Source organism: Nycticebus coucang, chromosome 13 (genome assembly GCF_027406575.1).
Source record: "Nycticebus coucang isolate mNycCou1 chromosome 13, mNycCou1.pri, whole genome shotgun sequence".
NCBI classification, from domain to species: domain Eukaryota; kingdom Metazoa; phylum Chordata; class Mammalia; order Primates; family Lorisidae; genus Nycticebus; species Nycticebus coucang.
Genome location: NC_069792.1, coordinates 70,721,429 through 70,740,328, shown reverse-complemented (window position 1 = coordinate 70,740,328; position 18,900 = coordinate 70,721,429). Strand labels below are relative to the sequence as shown.

The 18,900-nt window shown below is 35.4% G+C and overlaps 1 protein-coding gene across 1 annotated transcript in view; it reads left to right on the top strand.

Moving 5' to 3' along the window:
- Positions 1–18,900, top strand: part of EIF3E (eukaryotic translation initiation factor 3 subunit E) — a 50,229-nt gene that overhangs the window by 25,785 nt on the left and 5,544 nt on the right. The window contains exons 8-10 of the mRNA XM_053558246.1: positions 9,819–9,945; positions 10,764–10,865; positions 12,473–12,582. Coding sequence (XP_053414221.1) covers positions 9,819–9,945; positions 10,764–10,865; positions 12,473–12,582 — 339 coding nt within the window. The remainder of the gene's footprint in view (positions 1–9,818; positions 9,946–10,763; positions 10,866–12,472; positions 12,583–18,900) is intronic.

Sequence of the window (18,900 nt, the reverse complement as noted above, 5' to 3'; positions counted from 1 at the left end):
TTTCTCTTGAGACAGCCATGACATTGAAGTAGTATAGAGCAGGCGCACTTTATACATACTTACCCTTTAGTCATACAGAAGATTAGAAAGATTACAATGTGGTTAAGTTTTTTAGAAATCAATAATTTGTACTCCCTGGTTGACCGGATTCCCCATAGTTGGAACTAGCTTTATGAAACTATAAAGGTATAGTGGGAAAAAAACTACTAGTATAGTTTTCTTTCTCTTTCTTTCTCTCTCTCTCTCTCTCTCTCTTTTTTTTTTTTTGATCTTTTGTTGTTTTTATTTTTATTTTGTTTTGTTTGGACAGAATTGTTTCACTCTGTTGCCCAGGCTGGAGTGCCATGGCCTCAAGCCTCGCTGACGGCAACCTCAGTGGGTTCAGGTGATTCTCCACCCTCAGCCTCCCAGGTAGCTGGGACAATGAATCCTGGCTAATTTTTCTACTTTTAGTAGAGAGGGGTCTCTCTCTTGTTCAATCTGGTCTGGAACTCATAAGTTCAAGGAATCCTGGCCTCCAGAGTGCTAGGATTACAGGCCAGATGTGAGCCACTGCACCCAGCTTATGGTATAGTTTGATTTGTACTGAGGTACAGAAGAGTTTGCTTGTTTTTATAGTAAAATAATTTTTTTTAACTTAGTAATGTAACCATTACAATCAATTTTAGAACATTTTATGTCCCCAGTAAGAACCTCACACCTGTGGAACTTTTCTTAAATAGAAATAACCTATTAGCAAAATGTGAAAAAGAAACTACTCAGTAGTATATGCCTCTAGTGGCTCAAAAATACTATGCTCAACTGTTAGCATATAATTTGTATTTGTATGTCTATAATCAGTACAGATTTATGAAGGGAGTATCATGTTCTTTCTATTTTTACTTTCTTAAGTAGCACATTATTACAGTTTAATATGGTTGGGTGAGCGCATGTTAAATTGATATTTCACATAGATTGTGAATTGTAGGCTTTTTTCCCCTAATGTAAAGCACTTTGGAGATAATGTATACAGTTGTCATTGAGGTGAAAGTTCAGATGCTAGTGCAGGTTTAAGTCTCTTAGGTCATGTGTATTACCATTTTGGTCATAATTGATTCTGAATCTAAAATGGAGATTATTTATACATTTGAACAATGTTGAACCTTTAAATGTAATATATAGGATATCAGTTGTAAGGTAGAAAGTGTTCATAGGCTATTTAGAGATGAGGCTTTGCCACTAAATGTAGATGCTATTAGGGAAAAGAATGCATCTGTAATACAATGCCATATTATTCCCCACTTACAAAGATGCAAAGTTTGGTTGGTAAAAGACTATTTAATTTGTGTTCCAAGTAAAAGTAATATGAATTTTCGAAGAAATTTCAAGTTTTGCTGTTAACAGATCAGTTAGATGTTGTCCAGAATTATTTGACCTGATGGCCCTTTCCTGCATTTATTTTCCTTATAATTTCTAATTACATCCTGGCAAGAAAACTTTGTGTGTATGTGTGTGTGTGTGCACACGCAGGCATACAGGTATTTTTACTTTCCTTTAGCTCAGGATTATCTCTGAGGTCCCTGTCCCCTCGAAAGTCTCCTTAGTGTCCTGTGCTTTTGTTTTGTTTTTCAAAAAGCCTGCTCTTTCCTGAACTGCCCTTCTCTTTTTTTTTCTTCTTACCTAAAAGCTACCTGTTTGGCTCGGGTCTGGCTCAGGTTTGCTTCCTTCCTAAAGTCATTTGTGTATATTTCTCTACCTTCTACCTAATATTTAATTACTTAGTGCCTTTAAAAGACATTAAAACAATAATCTTATTTAAGAGATGGGATTGAACCTTGTTACTCAGGCTGGAGTGCAATGGCACAGTCATAGCTGACTGTAGCCTTGAACTTCTGAACTCAAGCAGTTCTCCCACTTCAGCCTTCCAAGTAGCTAGGACTATAAGAGTATATACCATGACATCTGGCTAAATTTTTTTGTTTTGAGAGATGGAGTCTGTCAGTGTTGCCCAGGTTGATCTCGTACTCTTGACCTCAAGTTATCCACTCACCTTAGCCTCCCAAAGTGCTCTGGGATTACAGGCATGAACCATCATGCCTGGTGGCTTTTACATTTAAATAGCTAAAAAAGAAAGAAAGAAAATATTGTTTATGATGTGAAAGTTATGTGAAATTCCAATTTTAATGTTCATAATTTTTTTTTTGGAAAACGACCAGTTTCATTGATGTGTGTCTCTCACTGTGTTATCTGGCTGCTTTTGAACTGTGACCATAGAGTTAAGTAGTAAAGATAGAGGTCTAATATTGCACTTTCTTGTGTACTACCCTACTCGATGCACTACAAATCCCAGTGTTTCCAGTTATGCCTGGACAGTATTTCTCATCCACATGTATTGCCATATTGCAGCAATTTATTTATTCTTACAGATATAATTTTTTTTTTTGATATAGAGTCTTACTTTCTCACCCTTGTAGAGTGCTGTGGCATCATAGCTCACGACAACCTCAAACTCTTGGGGTTAAGCGATCCTCTTGCCACAGCCTCTCAAGTAGCTGGGACTACAGGCCTGCACCATCACGCCTTGCTAGTTTTTCTTTTTAGTAGAGATGGGATCTCCCTCTTGCTCAGGCTGGTCTTGAACTCCTGAGCTCAAGTAATCCACCTGCATCAGCCTCCCAGAGTGCTAGAATTAAAGGCATGAGCCACTGTGCCCAGCCTGTTCATATATTTTTTATTGCCAGGGCATAGTTGTTATTTCAAAACTGAGAGAAGCAGGCTTCAAATGTGTTTTAAGGCATAGTGGAGTGGGGATTTTTGGCATTGAATTAGAAAGCAATGCATTCAACTGACACTTGAAGTCCGCAAAAAGAATGCAGTGTATGTCTGCATTAGTGGACTGTGAGCACCCATTGCAGTGTTCTCAACTGACAGGAAAGCAAGTGTCAGAAAAATTAGAAAATTTAAAATGGAGTATCACATCATAGCAGAATTTTTCCCCCCAAAATTAATGATGGTGAAGCTTCAACAACAGTTTCTGAGTGGTTCTTTCATTAGCTAAGTAAGGAATGTCATTTTACTAGTAGAGATTCAGTTAAATAATTTTTGAGCGCAGCAGTGAAGAAGTGTGTTCAGAGAAGATAAAGCCGTTACATTTTCACTGAGGACTCAGTTGAGGATATTGAGAGCATGTGCCTCCTGTGGTCAAAACTGCCCTTAAACCCCATCATCAAACACTGAATTGCCCTGGAGATTAATTTCTGTTGCAGACTTGATAAGTTTCTTACTATGTTCATCCTAAAATTACAAAGCAGGACAAAGTGTATATGTGAAATTCACGCTGCAGTAAAGTCATTTCGCTGACAGTTAAAATGGTATGTGAACCACAAGTAACATCTACTTGCTTTACACATATTTTGTTTTGTCAGAAGAAGCAAGATGTTTATTTGCATACAGTTTGCAGCATATATATTTTTCAAGCTCAAATAAAGTTTTAGAAAGTTTTAGATATCATTGTGAGTACAAAGGAAATTTCTGTATTTCTAGTTTTTTTAACTGCAGTTGAATTGGAAGTGATTAATCTGCAGTGTAATAACATGCTAAAAGACAGTATCAAGAAATTTTAATAGAATTATTCAGATGCCTTCCAAATAATAAATGTGCTAAATTAAAATAATATGCTTGTCAACTTATGGCAGTGTTGGTAGTATCTGTGTAAAAAAAAACATTTTCAAAGACTGAATATGTAGGCACAGTGCCTCAGTGGTTAGGGGACTGGCTACATGCGCTGATGGGTTCGAACCCGGCCCAGGCCTGCTAAACAACGACAACTACTATAACAACAAAAAATAGCTGGGCGTTACAGCTCTTAAGCCCAAGAGCTTGAGTTGCTGTGAGCTGTGACGCCAGAGCACTCTACCCAGGGTGACATAGTGAGACTATGTCTCAAAAAAAAAAAAAGGAGAAGACAATCTGTTAAGTTTCGTTGCAGATCAACATTAATAGATAAACATTTGCAATAAATTTTAATGATAGAGATCTCTAAACTTGAATTCAATTAAGCAGAGTTATCCTCAATGAAAAAATTCCATTGTTCCCATTAGTGAACTTATATTTTTTAAATTATACCCAAATAGTGTATTTTGAATTTTTTTTTTCAGTTTGTGGCTGGGGCTGGGTTTGAACCCTCCACCTCCGGCATATGGGGCCATTGCCCCCCACCTTTGAGCCACAGGTGCCGCCCTATTTTGAATTTTGTCAATAAAATATTTTGGAAATTTTTTTTTTCTTTAAAAGTATTCTGAATTTTACCTGTTGACTACAAAGCCATAAATATTTACTATCTGATTCTTTATAAAATTTTGCTAGCCTGTAGCATATATTCAGGGAAACAGTGGGTTTCCCAAGGAAGTTATACTGCAGTAAAATTAATGAACATATATATGGTGCAGTAGTATAAAGTTAGGATAAGTAAAAGGAAATTCTATACAAAAAATATAGAGCTTTCTATTCATGTATAATTTTAAATAATTTGTGAATAAGTCCCTTACATGGCTACTAAAATAATCTACTCAAACTGATATTAAGAAAAACAGTCATGCTCTCCTGTGTTTGTACATGAGGTCTCTTGCAAGATATTGTTGAAATAAATCATTGTTGTGAACTATTATAGTATTGCAATTAAAAAGTTTCCGTTTGAAACTCTGGCTTAATTTTTCAGATGATAAAACTTTTAGCTGATACATTTTAAGTGTCTTTTTATTTTGAGACAGTCTCACTATGTCACCCTGGTAAACTCTTGGGCTTAAGCTAGTGGTTCTCAACCTTCCTAATGCCGTGACCCTTTAATACAGCTCCTCATGTTATGGTGACCCCCAACATAAAATGATTTTTGTTGCTACTTCACAACTGTAATTTTGCTACTGTTATGTATCGTAGTGTAAATATCTGATATGTAGGATGTATTTTCATTTTTACAAATTGAACATAATTACAGCATAGTGATTAATCACAAAAATGTGTAATTATATATTGTGAAATATTTATTTCTAATTACAAATAAATGAAATTTTGTCTTGAAGCATGGTGTAGCATGGGTAACAGTCTTAATATAACAGTAAACTACATTGCTACATTTTGTAACAGTATGCATAAAAAGCCAACATCAGTGTGAAGGTTGAGATTGCTTCTTTCTCATTAGATCAGAAATTTTCGGGGCAGGCTTTACAAGAACACAAGGAAGATCATCTTCCACAACAAGTCTACTTTGTATTTAGACTTGATAACCAACAAGCTGGAAAACCCTATTTCACAAAGATATGTTGCTGGAATAGAAGAAGGCAGCGTAACACAGTCTCAGACAGAACAGGATATGACTGCAAACACTTGATCCAGAATTTTGTAATTGGCATTGTAGAGAAATCAGTTTTCGCTGCATCGTGCGCTGTTAATAAGTTCAATGAACTCCTCTTGTGCTGTCTCAGAAATATCTTCAACTTTGACTGTGAATGAGCTTCTGGCAGGTGCAAATGGGGTGTCAGGTAGATTTGGAAAGTACGATGAAATTTCGTCTGCAAGCATGTGCAAGTGTTCTTTCACAGAAATTATCATCGTAATCCTTTTGTCTGGTTTAATGTCATGTTCCTCAAAGAAAGCAGATAAGGTAGGCAACATGTCAATTTTATTTCCATCCAATTTTTTTTGCTACAGCTGTAGTTTCATTTGGAATAATCAGATATTTTCAGACAAATCAAGGCATGCTGCATTTGGTCCTTGCAGTGATAAATTTAACTCATTCAAGATGACAAAGATGTCAACCAAGTAAGCTATTTTCTGCAGTTCACTTTTGTCGCTGAAAAGTGCTTCGAACTGCGGTTTTACTTTCTGATTAAAAAACGTTTTGAGTTCGTCACGAAGCTCAAAAACACGTTTTAAAACTTTTCCTCTCGACAACCATCTCACTTCAGTGTGAAATAGCAGAGCATTGTTCCGCACATCCAACTCGTTGCACAGTTGTGAACACAGTTGACTGTTTAAAATGCTCACCTTTACAAAATTGACAGAACTTATGACACTTTTCATTACTTCTTATAACTCTTGTGGCAGCGTCTTCGTTGCTAATATTTGCCGATAAATCATACAGTGAGTTCCGATGACTTGGCGACTCATTCAGTACCAAACGTTGAAAGCCAGATCTACATCCTAGCATAGCTGGAGCACCGTCTGTGCAAACACCTCAAACCTTTTCCCAAGAGATCTTAGGCTCTTTCAGAAATGAGCCAACTGTGTCAAATACATCACGTGCAGTAGTCGTTTCAAGAGGTTTGCAAAAAAGAAACTCATCTTTAAAGTCGCCGTCATTAATATACCTCATGTAAACCAGTAATGGTGAACAGTTTGCAACGTCTGTAGATTCATCAAGCTGGACACTAAACATTGGAAGTGGAGCAGATTTAGTTTCCTGGATTACCTGGAAACATGGTCTTCTGCAGACAGTGTTGTTAGGTAAGGAAATTGCACTCAATTTCGTAACAAATTTGTCTCTGATCATAACTCGAACAGTGTCTTTGGCTGCTGGCAACAGGAAATCCTCAGCAATGGTGTGAGGGTTCATAGCTCTGGAGATTTTGAGTGCCCGCAAATCTGAAGCTTCAATGGCTGCTACGCTTTGTTTGCCGACTTGCCACCCGTATCAAGTCTGGCTTTCTTGAGTCCATCAGCTTTGCTTCTAAGTTGGTATCCTTGCTGGCAAAGCTCGATGCTTGCTATCAAAATGGCGTTTTAGTTTGTTCGGCTTCATTTATTCTACTGATAGAACTTCACAACAAATAGCACATTGTGGTTTCTCAATTCCTGCTGTAATTATTGAGGTAAAACCATACTGTAAAAAATCCTCACTATATTTTCTTTTCTTAATGTTCTTCTCTACATGATTCATTTTCATGGGATGGTTTACTAATGAAAATATATGATAATAGCTTTAATAATACAAAAGATGATACATGGCATAGTTCAGTCAATGTAGTTCATTAAAGTTTCCTATGATTTACCATTCTGTTTTTTTTTTTACATACCTTTTACTATCACAAGGGGGCAGTATTCACATCAACCACAGCCGAATATAAAAAGACCTGTTAGCATCCAGATTAAGTTCCCATGGTACAGATATATATATATATATATTTTTTTTTTTTGCAGTAGTTGATGATTTTATAGTACAAGATTTTACATTTACCCAATAATTATAATTCATAAAGTGTCATTTTACCTCCAATACTGCTGCTTTCAACACAGTATCTGCTTTTAACACAGCAGCTGCTCTCTACACAGTAGCTGCTCTCTACACATGTGTGACTGTTCCGAATAAATACATTTTGGCACCAGCCCTGTCACATACGCCTGTATTTGTACGGGGTGTATGTGATGGGGTTGGCACAATGATGTCATCACGCCAGGTACTCTTATGTGGGCCTATCTGCCTGTGGGCGGACCTGCCTGGAGATGGATAGAGGGAGTGGTGTCTCGGTTCCTGAAACCATCAGAAATATTTGTTTTCCGATGGACTTAGGCGACCCCTGTGAAAGGGTTGCTAAAAGGGGTCGTGACCCACAGGTTGAGAACCGCTGGCTTAAGTGATTGTCTTGCCTTAGCCTCCCACGTAGCTAGAACCACAGGCACCTGCAACAATGCCCGGCTATTTTTTTGTTGCAGTTACCATTGTCGTTTAGCTGGCCCGGGCCAGATTCAAACGGCCACCCTTCGTGCATGTGGCTGGTGCCATAACCACTGTGGTACAGGTGCTGTATCTTTTCTTAGAAATTGTTTTATTCTTAAGTGGGTATACCTTAACTTTTTTTAGAGAGCATTCAAGATAGGGTGAGACTAGATAGCATTAGGTGTTAGATACTAGGATCTTCTAAAGAGTTGGAGCAACATTTTGTGGGAATCTACAATACAATAAAATAGATTATTTTTCCTTTTTCTCTTTTTTTTTCTAATTTTGGATTAACATAAGGGGACACATGATTAGGCTACGTTGTTTGCATTTTTAGGTAAAGTCCCAGTTGTACTTGAGTCCTTCACCCAGGTTGTATGCTATATAAGCTATATACCCCTACAGTATACCCATTAGGTGAGAGCTTACCAAGCCCCCCACTTCTTGAATTTAATTGTGTTTTCTCTTGTTGGTTTATAATTGTTCATCTACTAGTCTCAAATTAGTATTGAGTACATGCGATACTTGCTTTTTCAGTCTTAAGATACTTCTTTACATAGGAGAATATTCTTCAACTCCATCCACATAAACACAAAAAATGTAAAGTCTCCATCTTTTTATGGCTGAATAGTGTTCCATGGTGTACATATGACAGTTTATTAATCCATTCATGGGTTGATGGGCACTTGGGTTGTTTCCACATCTTTGCAATTGTGAATGGATCTACTATTCGAGTTTACATCCTTGTGATGATTTTTTTTTTCTTCTGGGTAGATGCCTAGTAATTGGATTGTGGAATCAAATGGAAGGTCTCCTTTTAGCTCTTTGAGGATTCTCCAAAACTTTTTGTCGAAAAGGTTGTATTAGTTTGCAATTCCACCAACAACATATAAATGTTCCCTTCCCTCTGCACCCATGCTAGCACCTGCAGCTTTGGGAGTTTGTGATATGGGGTATTTCACTGGGGTTAGGTGGTATTTTGAGGTACTTTTGATTTGCATTTCTCTGATGGTTAGGAATGGTGAGTATTTTTTGGTGTGTTTGTTGGATATTTGTTCTGTTCTTGTCTCTTGCTCAGTGATTAATTGGGTTATTTGTTCTTGTTGATTTACTTAAGTTCTTTGTAGATTCTCGTTCTTAGGCCTTTGTCAGATTCATAATATGAGAATATCTTCTCCCATTTTGAAGGTTGTCCATTTTCTTTGTTTATTGTATCCTTAGCTGTGCTACGTGTTTATTAATCATAGTCTGGAAGAACTTGGCAAACCAAGTATCTAAGCTAGACCCTGAAGGATGACTAAGATTTAGGCTTTCAGGGGTATGTGTTGGGGAGAGCAATCCATGTGGCATAAGCATTAAGAAGAAAACCAGGAAGTAATCAATAATGGTATGATGTGAGTGGAGGTGGGTGGTTAGTTTGAGGCTTACTGTCCACCTAAGAGAAATAGACTTTGTTAACAGATAATTCTGAGCTTGGGGTAGTGTCTGGTACTCAGAAGTACTCGATTATTATTTATAGAGAACTGTTTAAGAGAATTGAGGAGAAATAATAGGATAAACACCTAAAGACAGAGAGTTGATGTCTGTCATCAGAATAGCAAGATTTGCTAAGTATTAGCTAAGTCCCTACTGACATTTACCTGACATCTTTTCCTTTCTAATTACCACTGCTGTCTATTTAACCACGGTCTTGTAATAGTTTCCTTTTCCCTGTTTCCAGTCTTCCATCCTCTGATTTAAGTGCCTCATTTTCTGATTATGAGAAATGCTTTGCACGTAGAAGGTTTTCACACATTTATTTGTTCTCATAGATGAATGAAAGTCATAGCTTGGTTAGTCTTTAGGAACAGACTGACAGCATATAGAAAAGCTTTCCAAAATCTTGTTACTCAAAAGTCATAATAGCATTCTTAAATGAGTCTTCCACCTCACTATAAATTGGGGGATACTGGCTGGTATTCTCCTTACATATATTCCTGAAGTTGGATTCTGTTTATTTATTTATTTGGAGGAGATGCCTTTATAATATTTCTTCTTAAATGTTTACAGTCTTAGGCTAATGAAACAGTGCAGTATAAATGGGCTGTTCAAGTGTTTAGCTCACAGAGTTTATATTTTTTTACCTTAGGTATCTTAATGCAATTCAGACAATGTGTCCACATATCCTTCGCTATTTGACTACAGCAGTCATAACAAACAAGGATGTTCGAAAACGCCGTCAGGTGCTAAAAGATCTTGTCAAAGTTATTCAACAGGTAAATACTAAAGTCTGTACTGATTTTTTTTTTTAAGCACCTAAACTTTAGGTGTAACCTCTTTTTCTGAAGTAAGACTCTTAGAAGGTAAAAATATTTTTTAAAATGGGGGGTATACTGAAGTTTAGAAGTCAGAAGAGCCTCAAATGGACATTTGCCATCTTTAAGTCCAAGACACATATTACGTGAGATGTGTGTGAATGATTATTGATGTATGCTAGGTGGATACTTAATATGCTTTATATATTTGTGTTGCTCTTATTGCAAAGAGTAAAGAAGATCTGAAACCTGAGGCTGCTTGTTGGGGAGATCATTACCTGTATGATTCCAGAGGGGTGACCATTTCATAAATACAGGATTAATAGTTCCCAAGTTGGGTCAAAGCTGCAGCCTTGCCAGTTAATATATAGTGAGCTTCTCAGCAAAAAAACTGTAAATTAAAGAAAGAACAATATTTATTTGATCTAAGAATGAGTAAAATACAAAGAAGTAATTGTCATTCAGTAGGGATGTCATTCTTTGGGGAAGTACATCACTGTTTATTGGCTAAGGGAGACTTTTGGTAGCAGGGGAATTTGAAAACTGTTGGAATGATTCAGGGATGAGAATTTAGAGAACTTGGTTCGAAAGGTATGATAAGCTCAAGATGCAGTATGGAATCAGGATAGAAGCAGTTGCTTTGAAAAGATAATTTGGTAATTTAGGTAGTTTGGCTAGAAATTAATGGCAAAAAAAAATAGGAAGGTTGGGTTATTGTCGGAGCAATCTGCTAAACAATTGGAGCCAGATCTAACATGAACTTTGACTTAATTTTACAGGAATCTTATACATACAAAGACCCAATTACAGAATTTGTTGAATGTTTATATGTTAACTTTGACTTTGATGGGGCACAGAAAAAGCTGAGGGAATGTGAATCAGTAAGTATGAATTTTTACTTATTTGTTAACATTTTGGCTGTTGTACAGTTTATCTCGGGAAGGCTTAAAAGTAATGAAATAGTTGAATCAGAAATGTTTACATAAGTTGTTTGGGAATGTGTTAGGCTGAAGACTTTATGTTGCCGCGTGTATCCCTTTTGTTACAGCAATTGATTAAAACATTGGTGATAATTTGAATTCAGAGATACATCAGTAATTTCATGTCTTACCATGAATGAGTAAATACTTAAAATATTTCAACATACAGGCCTGGGTACCAAATTGCACATCACAGCTGTGATTTTCAAGTTTAGTATCATAGGTGAGCTTATCTCCAGAACAGTGGTTCTCAACCTTCCTAATGCCACGGCCCTTTAATACAGTTCCTGTGGGTCGTGATTCACAGCTTGAGAACTACTTGCTCTGCAGTAAGTAGGCAATTCACTGTAGTTATGAATTTTATAACTGTAATGCTTTCTGTTTAGTAGAAACTAAAGTACTTTCAGAGTCAGAGAGTTAATAAATTGTGGTTGTTTTCAACAGTTAGTTTGGAAGTTTTAAATAACTAGGGATCTATCTGCTGAAAGTAGCCCATTTACCAGATTCACAAGTCACTAGTTATCAGTTTAATCTTTTGAACAAAAAATTTGGCACAAAATAGGCAAAGTTGTTGACAGACTTATTTTTCTAAGAAAAAAATAATCAAGCAAATACACATTCAGAGTTGATTTTCAAACATTAGGCAAAATAGAAAATTAGAATCCAGTATAGTAGTAAATGTTTTTGTGCTCATGTGACATTATTATTATTATTATCATTATTATTATTTTTTTTTGTAGAGACAGAGTCTTACTGTACCGCCCTCGGGTAGAGTGCCATGACGTCACATGGCTCACAGCAACCTCTAACTCTTGGGCTTACGCGATTCTCCTGCCTCAGCCTCCTGAGCAGCTGGGACTACAGGCCCCTGCCACAACGCCCGGCTATTTTTTTTTGTTGTTGCAGTTTGGCCAGGGCTGGGTTTGAACCCGCCACCCTCAGCATATGGGGACGGCGCCCTACTCACTGAGCCACAGGTGCCGCTGTCATGTGACATTATTAAAGTAAACATTGGTATATATTCATTGCATTCAGTATATAGGCCTTGCTGTGAATCCAGAAGAGTCAGAGGGCACTTGATTGCTGTTCTTAAAGTTAAATATTCTCTTATAGTTGTGACATCTGTGGAATAGGAACCACCTCTTGCGTTCTTTTCCTTTGTAATTTTTTAAGTCACAGAAATACTCATGTCTTTAGTCCATTTACAACTGCTTATTTTAAATAGCTGGAAAGGATAATGTTGTCGACAGAACACTTAAACATAGAATAATGGACAGGTTGGAACAGGGAAACGTAGTTTTTTAGGTCATTTTTTGGTAGCACTCTTACTACTTTTGTAAATTGTTTAAAGGCTTGAACATAGTGTTCTAGAAAGTGCTGTAGTGTAGAACTCTTACTAGATGGCAGAATTATACTGAATGGAACATTAAAGCAGGCGAAATATTTGAGTCAGGTTTCTGAAAATTGTCAGTGTCATAACTTTTTTCTTTTTTCTATCTTACATATAGGTACTTGTGAATGACTTCTTCTTGGTGGCTTGTCTTGAGGATTTCATTGAAAATGCCCGTCTCTTCATATTTGAGACTTTTTGTCGTATCCACCAGTGTATCAGCATTAAGTAAGAACACTAAAATTTGATTTGTATTTTTGTGCTCTTAAATTCATGGAAATTTCCATTTACCGTAAAGCTACACTTAATAGAATTCTAGTTAACTAGATTTTCCTTTTGCTTTTTGAAGTAAGAAGAAACAATTTGATAATGATTTATTTAAAAACAATAAGTTTTTCTTTGAATTTTGAAATGCTACACATGCAAATATTTTTGACTTTGGTCTGTGACACAGCATGGGTTTTCAAAATCCTACTTTTGAGGGCAGTATATGATTGTCAGTTAACTTTTTTTTAAAGAGTAAATATTATACCATTACTCAGAAAATTGAAGTAACCATTTTTAAAATGGTTTTTAACAGGAATTCAAATAAAGATATAGCCAGTAAATTAGAAATTCTGTTGAAAGACTGCTACATTTGGTAATCATTTCCATTGAGTTTGTTTTATTTAATTACATATTTGAAATCTATAGTAAACTCCTCTGAAATCCTAAAATGTTGAAACATGGAACAATTATGAATGTCAGTTGAAATTTTCTCTCTTCTGTGAGAAAATTATTGGGAAAAAGTTGTGAAATGTGCATAACCTATTAGAAACGAATTTTACATGTTAGAATTTGAAAAATAACTAGCATCCTTTGGTCACAGATGAAGTCCGGTGTGTAAAAACTTACAACTTTTAATGTTTGCCTCTGAGGAATTGTGTGTAGAACAAATCCTTTTTTTTTTTTTTTTTTTTTTTTGGCCGGGGCTGGGTTTGAACCCGCCACCTCCGGCATATGGGACCGGCGCCCTACCCGCTGAGCCACAGGCGCCGCCCCAAATCCTTTTTCTTTAATGCCATTTGTTTTTGCTCATTCATACTTCCTTGCCTAATTTTAGTGGGTTGTCAAGAAGTGATTGTCTAGAGTCAGAAGTGTAGTGTAATCATTGGACTTTTAAAACCTAGGAGAACTGAATCCTTGGCTTCAGTTTTCTTAGTAATTTACTGTAGCTTGCAGACATAATTTTAAAAACCTGATTCTCTTTAAGAATCTATGCAAATTCTTAATATATGTTGGTTTTGAAATAAAGAGGTAGGTACGTCATATTTGGTGCTCTGGTGGACAATAGATGTCATAATTTTTGCATTGTTCTTTGTTTTTAAGATTTGTAATTAGGATTTATGAAAGAGGGATGTTAGTATTTTGGTTTCTCATTTGGAATTTTCCCCATTTCTCACTAGAATATGGTCACTTATGTGTTCTTGGTTCCGAACTTACTTAACTGCCCCTGTCATGCCTTTTGAAAGAGGGCTCTCTTTTTTGTATCTTTAGTGCCTAGTATGCTAACTTTACTACTGATGTGCTTTGTACAGTATAGTATGAATATAGTATAAATATTTGTCATGTAAATACAATTCTTTTGTCCTTAGTATTAGTGAACTTGCATTTTTATTTATGATAATACTTCCTTACTTTGATATTTACTTCTGAGTTACCATCAGTAAGATTTGTTCTAATTCTAGCTCTTTCCCTTATTTAACTCTGGGGCCATGGATTCATTATTTTGTTTCTTAGGATTCAGTTTATCTTTAACAGTAAAATAGATTAAGTATTTGTCATGCCTACTCAAGAGATGTGAGGGTCAAAGTTAATGGAGTGGGAATACTTCATAAACTTTTATATGACATTACTACCTACCTTGGTATAAACTGTTATTTTTTCTTTGACCTCCCCCCCCCCCCCCAATTTTCTGCTAGATAAAGTCAACAAAGCATTTTCAGACTAAAGTTCTAATGGTTTTCCAAAGTCTAGAAATCTTTTTTTTCTTTCAGTGGTGGCATTTCATATCACTTAGGTGGTTTAAACGTTTTTTGACTACTTGTGGAATGTTTTACTTAGATGATTTAGAATATGTAGATTAGAAATGTAATATATTTTCTTTAAATATTAAGATAGAATTTTCAGTCTGGAAGTAGGGACCTTCTATATTATTCAGTAGAGTATACTTGAAAGATGGTTCACATTTCAAGATCTAAAACCGTGGCTTTCAAATCTGTGTGGGTGCACGTGTATATGGTAGTACTTCCAAATGTGATTATATATATATATCTATATATATATAATTACAATTATCATTACAATTATAATTATCAGTATATATGAGTGTGTGTATTTAAGTAGAGCCCTGTCACCCTGTGTATCCTGTGGCTCTGTTTCAACTATTCTCATGAATACTAAGATACCTCTTTAGAACCCTCAGACTTCTGGAAACACAGCTCTGCACACCATTGACCCAGAACAACTCTAGTATCTTGTAACTGGGAAACTTGAGTCTTGGGATTATTAAACTGCTTGGGTCATACGTAATGACCAAACCTGGACAAATAGGTGTCCAACATTCATTGTGCTGTGTCCTACTGTGAATTCCTTCCTTTTTATTGTGAACAATTTATATTCTCATAAATATTAGATTTTGACTAATTTATTATTTAGTGTATCAATTGAGCCAAAGAATAATGATGAAAACCCTAAATCAGTGTTCAGTTCTGTGTCTCAGAATCTCTGTGGAGTTTTTTTGTTGTCATTGTGATTTGTGTGTGTGTGTGTGTGTTTACAAATACAGATTCCTGTAGCCACCTGAGACTTCCAAACCAGATTTACTGAGTAAATCTTATCCTGTGGTGTGGAGCAGGGCTACTGCACTGTTTGGATCTTGAGAGTGGTTATTCCAAAGCACAGCTATAATCAGAAGCCACTCTGTTAGGTTGCCTAATTATAGCCTTCTAGAGTGGTGAGGTGAAATCAGTGACTAAATACCTATAGTATATAATAAATTAAGAAGGTAAACTTCTTCGTGTTTTAAAGCTGCTTTAATGGGTTAGTACGATAGTGGCTGAAAAAAATGTTAAGTATTTATGTTGGGATTTTATTAACACAGTCTTAATTCAGACTCCGGGAGCTTGGAATCCATGATAATGACCTGTAGAGCTTAACAATTACCTTTAAACAATATGTAGAAGATAAATAATTGTTCTCTAATCCAGAGGTTTTAAATCTAGCTGTGTACATCAGAACCATCTGGAAAAGTTAAACAACAATTTGAACTTAAAAAGAATATATTTCCTGGTTTTACCCCAGACCTTCTGAATCAAAATCTCTGGGATCAAGGCTTGAGAATCTGGTTTTAAAACTTCCCAGGTGATTCTTTTGCAGTTAGCCTTGGGGAATCATTCCTCCAAATTAGTGATTTATAGTCCTGGCAGCTCATTAGAATCTAGTGGGAAGCTTTAAAATGTACTAAACAAAAATAATGGATAACTGAGTCTAATCCCTAAAAAACAAAAACATTCTCCCAAGGGAGACCCCAGCAATTGTATTTTTTTTTAAAAAATCCTGTACATGATTGTGATGGAGAACCATTTTTTAAACTTTAAAGATAATTATAGATGGGTTTTTAGAAAATAATTGAGATTCCTTGTGTTCTTTATTAGGTTTCTCCCATTAGTAATGTCTTGCAAAACCATAGCTAAATATAGCAATCAGGATATTGATGTTGATACATTCAAGATACAGAACATTTTCATCACAAGAATCCCTCAGGTTGGTTTTTTTATAGTTGTACCCACTTCCCTGCCAGTGAATTCACCCTCATGAATCCCCAGCAACCAATCACATGATCTGTTCTTCATTTCTGTATTTTTATCACTTCAGGAAAGTGCAAAATATTTTCTCAAAGGCAGTGACCAGTTTTCAAAAAAAGGGCAAATAATGCTACATGTCATAATTAAGATGCAATTAATTAATAGCAACATAGTAGTACAGCTGTCTAAAGAAGAAAACATTACGAATGTAACCGTGCGCCTCTTCTCGCTAAACATTAGTTAGAAAGTAATGAGGACACCTTCAAAGAGCTAAAATCTGGAGGAAGAAAACATATCGAATAAGTGCACAGATAAATATAAAATTACAAATTGTGATAGTTGTTTTGAAGTACAAAGCAGAATGACTGGAGAGAATGACATGGGCATACTTTGTATATAGAAAACCAGAGAAGTAATTTAGATAGATGATACAGTGAACCCTGACAACTCACTAAATGGAATAACCGTAAGCTCCAAACTTATTTTTTTCCACTGAATATTATAATAATTATGAAGAATTATCCTGTTCACTAGTTTATGCTGGCCTATCCCTGCCTTTAGTTAGTCTAAAATTAATTGATATTCTATCTTTGTGGAGAGGGAAGAGGAAGGATACATCTCTGACCTTGTTTTCTGACCCCAAAGGATACATTTCAAATGCTGAATAAAACCATGATTATTTATTAACTAAAGTCTTTTCATTTATGATTAGGAACATTCTCTGTTAACAGATTTCCTAACTAAATGGCTGTAAGCACATGTTATAGCCACATTTTTATAAAAATGCACATCGAGAATGTTTTTAACAGTTTATATACAACCCTGTAGATTTGTAGGATAAGTTCCAAATCTGTTTACCATAAAGTGCAACATCAGTCAAAAAAGATTACTATAGTGGGGCTTAATTTAATATAACTGTGCAGTTTATCAGATATAGTATGTATCTGAAATTTAAAAGCTGTTCTAAAATAATTCTTGTACCAGTTTTCAATTGCAGATAAAAACAGTATGGAAGTAATATTTTGGATGTGTATGATAAACACATTGAAGCTTACATTAATATAATTTCCCTGTAGGGAATTGGTTTGGCTTTTTATAGAAGAAGGTATTTGCCAACTACTTTTGCATTTCTTTGTCATGAAGTTATTATCCTTTGATTATTTTATTAAGTAACAAAAATCTTAATATTTGTCTTAAGGTTCTTATTACCACATAACAATTTATGTTTAGAATTATATTTATATTATACTAAATTATACTACAATAGTAGAGAGAAATAGAAAGGTGTGTTTCCAGATGGCAATAAATAGTTTCAAAGGCCATCATCATCTTGCATTTCTGCATTAACTGTGAGGTTATGTTAACTATAAGGTTAGAAAGAGATGTTAGAAAATATACTGAGAATTGTCAGTTGTCACACACAGCATTTGGTTTTTCTGTTTTATCCTGTTTTCTTCTTCGTACCTGTTTCTTCATACTCTCGTCAGTTAAACATATCTTAGTCTTAGAAAAGATTTGGAGTACTTTTTTTTGGATACGCTGAATAGTTGGCTTATCTTCTTCAGCGAAAACCAGACCAAAGGAGATTCTCATATATTTAATGCTTAAATGAGTATTTGAAATAAATTATTCTTGTCAAATAAATTTTGGAAAACTAAGTTATTTAAAGAGGTAATAATAAGACATGCGAAATGTAGGACCTCAAATCCTTATTTTCCCACATCTTTATTTATTTAGATGGAAGAGTGGGGAGAGGATGGCAGGTGGCTATGGAAGGGTTCAGAGAAGGAACAACGTCTTAAACATTATGATTGAAAAAAAACTGATAGAAAATCAAGTTGGCTGGGCACAGCTTACACCTGTAATACCAGCACAGTGGTTTTGCAAGACGTTACCAACAGGAGAAACCTAGTAAAGAACACAGGAAATCTCTCTCGAGGCTGGGAGTTTTGAGACCACCTTGGGCGACATAGTAAGACTTCATCTCTTAAAATAATAAAAAGTGTCAAAAAGAAGAAAGTCAACCTAGAGCCAGTGAAACCCTCTGTGTCCTTAATTGGTACCACTGGTACTATTTACTGGTCAGAAACAAAAAACAAGTACACCATTTTGTGCTGGAAACATGAACTTTTTAAAGAAAGTGAACTGAAGATGAAGTACTTAATTTTGCTATGTTTTTGGAAACAGTATGTGATTTTGTGCACATCTTGTTTAACATACTCAATATCATGTTTTTGTGTCAATTGAACAGAACTAATGAGCTTAAAGATGTATGTAAGGGATTTACAGAAAATATTTAAATCCTTTACCTTGTCTAAGAATTTTAATACAATCTATAATAAAATTATTAGAAATTATTATTATTATTAATATTTTTTTTTCCAGTTTTTTTTGCCAGTGCCGGGTTTGAACCCACCACCTTGGGTATATGGGGCTGGTGCTGTACTCCTTTGAGCCACAAGTGCCACCCAGAAATTATATTTTATGTTTAAAATCTGGATCAAATTAGAAATTTTTCTCAGAAATTCTGTGTTTGATGCATTTTGTCAAGTTCATGAATAAACTGCATTTTTTTCAGTAACATGAAATAAGCATATTGTAGAATAGCTTAATCAACCAACTATTCATCTTTTAAGTTTTGGTAGGATTACATTTTTATTTCTAAATTTATACTGTTTTGCATAAAATTGCCCAATTAGCA